This window comes from Chiloscyllium plagiosum, chromosome 48, assembly GCF_004010195.1.
Source record: "Chiloscyllium plagiosum isolate BGI_BamShark_2017 chromosome 48, ASM401019v2, whole genome shotgun sequence".
Lineage (NCBI taxonomy): Eukaryota > Metazoa > Chordata > Chondrichthyes > Orectolobiformes > Hemiscylliidae > Chiloscyllium > Chiloscyllium plagiosum.
In genome coordinates this window covers 5,189,222-5,199,778 of record NC_057757.1, presented here as the reverse complement: position 1 = coordinate 5,199,778, position 10,557 = coordinate 5,189,222, and the positions used below count along the sequence as shown (strand labels likewise).

General features: G+C 46.8%; 1 protein-coding gene across 1 annotated transcript; it reads left to right on the top strand.

Annotated features, from left to right (window-relative positions):
• The first annotated feature begins 2,432 nt into the window (after window positions 1-2,432).
• On the top strand, window positions 2,433-6,170 carry pop7 (POP7 homolog, ribonuclease P/MRP subunit). Its single transcript, XM_043683680.1, has 2 exons — window positions 2,433-2,723; window positions 4,887-6,170. Exon 2 carries the CDS (start codon window positions 4,892-4,894, stop codon window positions 5,303-5,305), a length of 414 nt encoding a protein of 137 aa, XP_043539615.1. The 5' UTR covers window positions 2,433-2,723; window positions 4,887-4,891; the 3' UTR covers window positions 5,306-6,170.
• Window positions 6,171-10,557: the final 4,387 nt, after the last annotated feature.

Here is a 10,557-nt window from a genome sequence, read left to right as displayed (position 1 = left end):
AGGAGAGGCTGGACAAACTAGGGTTGTTTTCTGTGGAGGGGGCGGAGGCTGAGCAGAGACCTGATACAAGGTTAGAAAATTATGCGAGGCACAGATTGGATCGACAATCAGAATATGTTTCCCAGAGGTTGAACTGTCTAATACTAGAGGGCATGTGTTTGAGGTAAAAGGGGGAAAAATTCAAAGGTGATGTGAGGGAAAGTTTTTTACACAGAAAGTGGGAGATGCCTCATAGAGCTGCAGCTTTTAATAGGTTTTCTTAAAATCATGAGGAAATATAGATAGGGTTAACGGTGAGTGTGTTTTCTTTAGGACGGGGAATTTCAAGACTAGTGAGCATATTTTTAAGATGACAGGAGAGAGGGGTATGAGGGACGTGAGGGGCAAATTTTTCACACAGAGGGTGGTTCAAGTGTGGAATGAACTTCCTGAGGAAGTATGGATGCAGGTACAGTTACAATGTTTAAAATACACTTAGATCATTATGAATAGGAAAGGTTTGGAGGGAGGTTGGAGGGATATGAGCTAAGTGCAGGTGGGTGATACTAGTTTAGATTCGGAGATGCCGGTGTTGGACTGGGGTGTACAAAGTTAAAAATCACACAACACCAGGTTATAGTCCAACAGATTTAATTGGAAGCACACTAGCTTTCGGAGCGACGCTCCTTCATCAGGTGTCAGAACCTCATAGATATTCTTTTGAAGATACAACAGATTCATTCTTATTTGGATCTTGATGCAACAAAAGCAGTTCAGGCCATTCTTCCCATCGGGTTTGTGCTGGCATTTTGAAAAAGATATCCAATTCATCCCAAGGACAGATTTGTTGCCAACACAATGCATGTGAGAGTTTGCACATTCGCAACGACATTGCAGAATTTTTGTGGACATGCCAAACAGTGACCACATTGGTATTGTCAGCATAGGGTCATAGAGATGTACAGCATGGAAACAGACCGTTCGGTCCAACCCATCCATGCCGACCAGATATCCCAACCCAGTCTAGTCCCACTTGCCAGCACCCCGTCCATATCCCTCCAAACCCTTCCTATTCATATACCCATCCAAATGCCTCTTAAACGTTGTAATTGTACCAGCCTCTACCACTTCCTCTGGAAGCTCATTCCATACACGTACCACCCTTTGTGTGAAAAAGTTGCCCATTAGGACTCTATCTTTCCCCTCTCACCCTAAACCTATGCCCTCTAGTTCTGGACTCCCCGACCCCAGGGAAAAGACTTTGCCTATTTATCCTATCCATGCCCCTCATTATTTTGTAAACCTCTAGGTCACCCCTCAGCCTCCGACGCTCCAAGGAAAACAGCTCCAGCCTGTTCAGCCTCTCCCTGTAGCTCAGATCCTCCAACCCTGGCAACATCCTTGTAAATCTTTTCTGAACCCTTTCAAGTTTCACAACATCTTTCAAATAGCAAGGAGACCGGAACTGCACGCAATATTCCAAAAGTGGCCTAACCAACGTCCTGTACAGCTGCATCATGACCTCCCAACTCCTGTACTCAATACTCTGACCAATAAAGGAAAGCATACCAAACGCCTTCTTCACTATCCTATCTGTCTGCGACTCCACTTTCAAGGAGCTATGAATCTGCACTCCAAGGTCTCTTTGTTCAGCAACACTCCCTAGGACCTTACCATTAAGTGTATAAGTCCTGCTAAGATTTGCTTTCCCAAAGTGCAGCACCTCACATTTATCCATCTGCCACTTCTCAGCCCATTGGCCCATCTGGTCCAGATCCTGTTGTAATCTGTGGTAACCCTCTTCGCTGTCCACTACACCTCCAATTTTGGTGTCATCTGCAAACTTACTAACTGTACCTCCTATGCTCGCATCCTTCGCTCCACGTTGCTCATTGGGTCAAATCCTAGAACTCCCTCACTAACATTGCCAGCACCCTCTCAAGGGGCAATTATCTATGCACACAAAGTGCCTGTGATGCCAATGTCCCATGCATAAGTAAACTTAAGAAAAAGAATACTGGCAGAAGGGGAAGTGAATGAGGGCCAGTAAAGATGGCTGTAGTAATTTGGAGAAGTGAGAGAATGGAGTTTGGTTGATAAGGAGCGTATGGAGAATTTGAAGCAGGATTACAATGGTTTTACAGAGCAGTGAGAGGAGTGTGTGATAATGCAATGGAGGTGAAAGTAGACACCAACTGACGAAGGAAAGACCTAGACTTTGTCAAGAGATTTGTTAAAATATATGAAGAGCTGGTATGGGGAAGACTCATGTGTATAACAGGACATCAGTCATCCTGTATTTGCATTTTGCTTCATATTTAGTCTCTGGACGTATTACTGCAGTAAAGGCTCTTGGGAAACACAAGTTTTTGTTGTTGTAAAGCCGTCTGATTGGTGGGGTGCTGTCCGGGAGGTCTGCTTCGGTGGGCAGTGTGGTGCACTCTTGCATCGTACCTGACACTCGTTGACTCAGGATGTTGAGTGCGGGCCCGGGCTGCCGCCATGTTGTTGAGGTCCCTCACGCGCATGTGTGTTTGCGAGCGGCGGGTCGGAGGTTGTGACGGGGATCGAGCTCCAGCTCCAGCTCCAGCTCCCGGTTTGTGTTTCACCGGCGGCGCCTAGGCCCAGAGACCTTCCCCACCACCTTCCCGGCCCCGGCCTTGGCAGCGGACTAGAAGACCCCACTATTACCCGCTGGTGGGTGTCAGCTGTTCGACTCGAGGAGGCTTCGCGGTTCCGACGTGGTGAGTGCGGCTGTTCAACTCTACGAGCCATCACCATTCCTGGGTGCTGAGGGCTGGCTGTTCGGCCCCAGGAGCCATCACCATTCCTGGGTGATGAGGGTTGGCTGTTCAACTCTACGAGCCATCACCATTCCTGGGTGCTGATGGCTGGCTGTTCGGCCCCAGGAGCCATCACCATTCCTGGGTGCTGGGGGCTGGCTGTTGGGCCCCAGGAGCCATCACCATTCCTGGGTGCTGATGGCTGGCTGTTGGGCCCCAGGAGCCATCACCATTCCTGGGTGCTGAGGGCTGGCTGTTGGGCCCCAGGAGCCATCACCATTCCTGGGTGCTGAGGGCTGGCTGTTGGGCCCCAGGAGCCATCACCATTCCTGGGTGCTGAGGGCTGGCTGTTGGGCCCCAGGAGCCATCACCATTCCTGGGTGCTGAGGGCTGGCTGTTGGGCCCCAGGAGCCATCACCATTCCTGGGTGCTGAGGGCTGGCTGTTCGGCCCCAGGAGCCATCACCATTCCTGGGTGCTGAGGGCTGGCTGTTCGGCCCCAGGAGCCATAAGACATAGGAGCAGAAGTAAGCTGGCTGTTCGGCCCCAGGAGCCATCACCATTCCTGGGTGCTGAGGGCTGGCTGTTCGGCCCCAGGAGCCATCACCATTCCTGGGTGCTGAGGGCTGGCTGTTCGGCCCCAGGAGCCATCACCATTCCTGGGTGCTGAGGGCTGGCTGTTCGGCCCCAGGAGCCATCACCATTCCTGGGTGCTGAGGGCTGGCTGTTCGGCCCCAGGAGCCATCAATGGCTGATGGGCATTTCAACTCCACTTACCCGCATTCTCCCCGTAGCCCTTACTTCCTTGTGACATCAAGAATTTATCAATTTCTGCCTTGAAGACATTTAGCGTCCCGGCCTCCACTGCACTCCACGGCAATGACTTCCACAGGCCCACCACTCTCTGGCTGAAGAAATGTCTCCGCATTTCTGTTATGAATTTACCCCCTCTAATTCTAAGGCTGTGTCCACGGGTCCTAGTCTCCTCGCCTAACGGAAACAAGAGAACCAAATATCAGTGGTTAGCACTGCTGCCTCACAGCACCAGGGACCTGGGTTCAGTTACAGCCTCGGGCAACTGTCTGTGTGGAGTTTGCACATTCTCCCTGTGTCTGCGTGGGTTTACTGTGGGTGCTCTGGTTTCCTCCCACAGTCCAAAGGCATATAGGTTAGGTGAATTGGCCGTGCTAAATTGCCCATAGTGTTCAGGGATGTGTAGGCTAGCTGCATTAGTTAGGGGAAATGTAGAGTAATAAGTATAGGGGAATGGGTCTGGGTGGGATACTCTTCGAACGATCAGTGCAAACCTTTTGGGCCAAATGGCCTGTTTCCACACTGTAGGGATTACAGTTAAGTGAAAATCAGATTTTGGCATTTTTACTCAATGACACAAGAGCATCTTCGCCTACCTTCATTAAATTATTCCTTGGTTCAGCACACTCTCAGGATGTTCTTAAATACCACTGTCAGTTTTACTTTTCTTAATTCTTTCATGAGCATTGCTGGCAAGGCCCAGTATTTATTGCTTGGCCATTTCAGAGGACAATTAAGAGTCATTGCATAGGTCTAGAGTAAGTCAGACTGGGTAACCGTTTCAGATTTCCTTCACTAAAGGCAATTAGTATCAGTGAATCAGAGTGACGCAGCACTGAAACTGATCCTTTGGTCCAACCAGTCCATGCTGACCATAATCCCAAATTAAGCTAATTCTATCTACCTGCGCTTGACCCATATCCCTCCAAACATTTCTTATTCATGTACTTATCTAAATGTCTTTTAAACATTGTAACTGTACCCAAATCCACCACTTCCTCTGCAAATTCATTCCATATACGAACTAGTCTGTGTAAAAAGAAAATTTGCTCCTCGTGTCTTTTTCTGACATTTTTCTGACAATTGATGAGCATTCACATGCTCACCATCACTGAGCATAGCTTTATATTCCAGATTTATTAACTTGAATTTAAATTGCATTAGATGCCAATGGTGTGATATGTCGCACATCCCTGGGCATTACCTTGGGATCTGGGATGGCTAGTCCAGCAACATTATCACCACACCACCATCTCCTCACTTCACACAATGTCACTCAGTCTCTCCTCTTCCTACCTTTACATCCTTCCAGTGAGTATGGCTGAAAACCAGCCCACAGCACCAGCGTCGGAGGGGGCAATGGACATGGACCAGGTGGAGTACACACTGCGCAAGAGGCTGCCGCGCAAACTTCCGAAACGCAAGAACGACATCTACGTCAACATGAAGACGGATTTCAAGGCGCAGCTGGCTCGCTGCCAGAAGATGCTGGACAGCGGATGCTTTAGCGAGATCTGCATTCATGGCCTGGGGCTGGCCATCAACCGCGCCATCAACATCGCTCTGCAGCTCCAGGGGGGCAGCTTTGGGAGTCTGCAGATCGCCGCCAACACCTCGACTGTCGAGCTTGTGGACGACCTGGAGCCAGAACTGGACGAGGGCGAGCCCCTCACCCGCACCAGAAACAACTCCGCCATTCACATCAAAGTCTTCCACACACTCCCTCAGTAGCAAGTGGTGGCTCTCAGTGTTTACAGTAGTGGGAGGATTGTGACATGTATCTCTGGAGAAACTCATTCGTGCATTCAACACCATCAAAATATATCCTGGATGCTAAGTAAAGGACTGCTTTTTTCATTTGCAATGTTTTCGGATAAAATAATTTTTATTTGAAGTGAAATCGATTCAAGTTATGAATTCAGTACATTTGTGATTCTGTTTGAATTATGTGTACAAGGTATTATGACCATAACCTCACCATGGAAGCAGGAGAAGCTGTTACACCAAAGGGTGTTTATGAACCTTGTAATCACAAGTATTTATTTTAAACTCTTATTTATTGGACCAGTGGACAGTTGCTCCTGATATCTCCCATTTACTCGTGTGTTACTTCTCGACTCTCAGGCTGAGCCAGTGCTTGGTGCAGCCTTTCCTGTACCTGTCAGTGGTTCATTTCTATACTTCCGTTGGATCCTCTGTGCCAAGTTTGAACATTTATCCCAGACTCACTCCAGAGCAAAATTGGCACCCTATTGTGGTACTGTGGGTGAGCCACACTTGTATAGGTGTGAAACAGAGGCCCCCTGCTGCCCATTTGAGCTGATGTTAAAGGTCCCAGGGATTTTATTTGAACAGGAGTGGTGGGGGGGGGAGTAGCCCATTGGTGTCTCCGAGTTAACAATTACCACTCAATATCACTGAAACAGACAATCCTGTCATCATCATATTGCTGTCTGTGGGAGCTTGCTGTGCACCACTTATGTGTCATAAATTGCAAACAAGGTTAATTAGCTATCAAGCACTTTAGGATGTTATATGCTTGTGATGCTGTATATCTCTCCTTGGTGCTCTGAATATAAAGCAAGTTTGGACATTTGTGGCTCTCATTGTTCTATATCTCCAATAACTACAGTTGAGGCAATTTATATAACTATTCAATCCTGTCTTGAACTTGTTAGTGCATGTGTTCAAGCTTCTGCCTGACTGAAGAGGTTGGAAGAGAATCTTATCAGTTGAGAGGGGTCTTTGATAATGCTGGCAGCCTTTCCACAGCAACAAGAAGTGTAAATGAAGTCCATGGATGGGAGGTTGGCTCCTGTAATGGTCTGGGCTGTGCACACCACTTTCTGTTGTTTCTTACGATCCTGGGCAGAGCATTGCCGTACCAGGTCGATATGCACCCAGCTGGAGTGTTTTCTAGGGTGCATAAGAAGGTCCTTATGTGCATGTCATTCTACGCAGTAACTGTGTGAATTCTCTGTGTAAAAAGTCCTTTTTAAATCTTTCTTATTTCACTTTAAAAATATGCCTCCTAGTTTAGAGCTACACCCAACCAAAATGAGAGTTCCTTGCTGTTCACCTTTTCTATGCTCCTAATGATTGTATAAACCTCTATCAGCGCATCCCTCAGCCTCTTGCGCTCCAGTGAAAAATGTCCCACCCTATTTTTAATAACTCAAACCCTCCATTCCTGGCAACATCCTGGTAAATCTTTTCCAAACCCTCTCCAATTTAATGATATCCTTCCTATAACAGGGCGACCGGAACTGGACACAGTGCTCCAGAAGAGGCCTCACCAATGTCCTGTACAAACTCAACATGACGTCCCAAATCCTGTACTCAAAGGTCTGAGCAACGAAGGCAAGCGTGCTAAACTCCTTCTTAACCACCTTGTCTGCCAGTGTTGCAAATTTTAAAGAGTGACTCACCTCCTGGCTTCCCAAAGCCCATGCACTGTCTGTAAGGCACAAGTCAGAAGTGTGATGGGATACTCCCCACTGACCTGGATGAATGCAGCTCCAACGACATTCAAGAAGCTTGACACCACATTGGATAAGTGGCCTGCTTGATTTGCACCCCATCCACCACCTTAAACATTCACATGTTCACTCCTTCCACCACTAATGCACACAGCAGCAATGTGTATTATCTACAAAATGCAGTGTGACCTCTACACCCCGCTAGAAGGACAAGGCAGCAGCTACCAGGGAACACATTTGCTGCAAGATCCCCTGTGCGTGCAGAGCGTCAGCTGAGGATCAGTTAGTCTTGGTTCAATACCAGCACCAACTGCTTGGTGCAGCCTTGACTCAGAGCCTTGTTTATTCTGTAATTGCAATGTCACCTAGGAATTGAGTTGGTTTGTTAATACTGGTTGGAGATATTGCTGGAAATGACCTTCCTGCTTCTGACAGGATCATAATTCGTCACTTGGAAACAAAATTGTGGATGAACTGCAGAGACATTCACTAGGTCTCCTCAGCAGATAAGGCCATAAGACACAGGAACAGAAGTAAGCCATTCAACCGATCAAGTATGCTCTCCGAATATGATCATCCTCAACTCTGCTTTCCTGCCTTTTCCCCATGACCTTTAATCCCCTTCTTCATTAAAAAATCTGTCTATCGCAGCCTTGATGACCTTGCCTTGTCAGAAAGAATTTCACAGATTGACTGCCCTCAAAGAGGAGAAATTCCTCCTCTGACTTAAAGTACAAACCCTCATAGTGAGGTTACGTCTGGTCCTAGACTCTCCCACAAGGGGAAACAACCTCTTCACATCTAGCCCGTCAAGTCCCATAAGAATCTTAAATGTTTCAGTAAGGTCACCCCTCATTCTTGTAAACTCCAATGAGTGCAACTCCTGACGAAAGGTTCCTTCGATTCCCCCGCTCCTTAGATGTTGCTTAACCTGCTGTGCTTTTGCCAGTTCCACTCTTTATCCACTCTGAATCTCCAGCATCTGCAGTTCTATCTCCTGAATACAGGTCCATTCTGCTTAACATCTCCTCAAAAGAAAATTCCTCCATACTGACATCAACCCACTGAACCTTGTCTGGATTGCCTCCAATGCCAGTATATTTTTCCTTAGATAAGGGGACCAAAACTGTTTAGTAGCAGCATTTCAGCATTGATCTGATTAGTGCCTTATATCATTTTGGTATGACTTGCCCATTTTCATATTCCATTTCTCTTTTGAAAAAAAAAGGCCAGTAGTCAATTTGCCTTCAATATTGCCCACTGAACTCAGATCATAGAATCTCGAGATTGTGGAAGCAGGCCATTCAGCCCACTGAATCTGCACTGAACCTCCGAAGAGCATCCTACCTCATCCCTGTATCCCTGCATTTCTAATGGCTAATACACCCAACCTGCACAGCCCTGGATACTCTGGGCACTTTAGCATGGCCAATCCACTTGTGCGTCTTTGGACTATGGGAGGAAACCCATTGTTATGAAGGTTGAAGGTATGTACTTTACTTTTAAGAGAGAGTCAAAGCTGGCAAGCACCTGTCATGTCACAGAGTGTGCTGGAAAATTGAAAGATGTAACATTTTGGCTATAATCTAGATACCGGTTGTTTTCACAGCAGTTCAAATTTAACCAATCAGCTTAAATTATGCCCCAAGATACTAAAACCTAATCTAATTTGAATTTTAGTGTTTTGACAACATTGAACCAATGAGAAAATCAATGTTTGGGGTTTTTTAAAGCAGACATTTTGGACAGTTAGCCAGAAAGAGGACCAACTGCCATTGAAAGACTGCGATTCACCACACTCTCTGTTAAAGGTACCCTTTTCATATGAAACATCTTTGCAGCAGAAGACCAAAGACGACCCAGGAAGATCTACAAACAGGAAGACCGACACCGGAAACCCTGTCTGGTTTTGAAAATTGAGTCACTGTAAATTTAATAGGGGCTTTTATTGGATCAGTATATTGTTAAAGGGTGGGAGGTAGATAACAAGAAAAAGGAGGCACAGAGTTGTAAATGGTTATTGTTTAATGTTCACTTTTAGAGTTAAAGAATAAAATTGTTATTTTTTCTTTAAATAGTGGAATTTAGGTAGTTCTCTGTCACTCCTACTTTAACAGATTACAAGGCAAAATGAGCTTTTCTGTGTGGTTAGATTACATTACATTCCCTACAGTATGTAAACAGGCCGTTTGGCCCAACAGATCCACACCGGCCCTCTGAAGAGTAACCACCCAGACCCATTCCCCTATCCTCTATTTACCCCGACTAACGGATGTAACACTATGGGCAATTTCCCATGGTCAAGTCACCTGCCCTGCACATCTTTGGACTGTGGGAGGAAACCGGAGCACCCGGAGGAAACTTACGCAGACACTAGGAGAATGTGCAAACTCCACACAGACAGTTGCCTGAAGTAGGGCTCGAACCCGGGTCCCTGGTGCTGTGAAGCAGCAGTGCTAATCACTGAGGCACCGTGCTGCCCGTAATGTGTGTTTGGTTTAATTAGCAGAAGGGTTTACAGTTGTGTCGTAACACGATGTAGACACAAGAAAATGTGCAAGCACCACGCAGACACCTGAGGGTGGAATCGAACCCAAGTCCCTGACACCGTGAGGCAGCAGTGCTAATCACTGAGTCACCATGTCACTCGTAAATCACAAAAAGGTAGCTACAAAAGCTTTGGGTGCTTAGTGGTTAGCACTGCTGCTTCACAACGCCAGGGACCTGGGTTCAATCTCACCCTTGGATGACTGTCAGCGTGGAGTTTACATATTCTCCCCGTGTCTATATGGGTTTCCTCTGGGTGCCTTGGTTTCCTCCCGCAGTCCAAAGATGTGCAGGTTAGGTGGATTGGCCATGGGAAATATGGGGTTACAGGGAGAAGGTAGTAGCGTAGGTCTGGAGGGGATGTTCTTCAGAGGGTTGGTGTGGACTTGATGGCTGAATAGTCTCTTTCTGCATTGCAGAGATTCTGTCGTGTTTCCCACAGTAGGAAGTGAGAAGGAGGTTTAGATTAGATTACTTACAGTGTGGAAACAGGCCCTTCGGCCCAACAAGTCCACATCAACCATCCGAAGAGCAACCCAACCAGACCCATTCCCCTACACTTAACACTAGGGGCAGTTTAGCATGGCCAATTCACCTAACCTGCACATCTTTGGACTGTGGGAGGAAACCCACGCAGACACGGGGAGAATGTGCAAACTCCATACAGGCAGTTGCCCAAGGCAGGAATTGAACCCGGGTCTCTGGCACTGTGAGGCAGCAGTGCTAACCACTGTGCCATCGTGCACAGTGGTTTTGACCAAGTTGACCGAGACTGGAGGTATTCAGTATTGCTATCGTGCCATACTGGTTTTTCCAGTTACCACGGTGACCAATTAAATACCTTGTCTATATCAGGTTTCAAACAACAAGATCTGTCATCGAAGTTACTTAACAAATGTAATTATAGGTTTATTATCAAAGCAAAATGTATTTGATGAAAATGCAGGAATTAGTTAA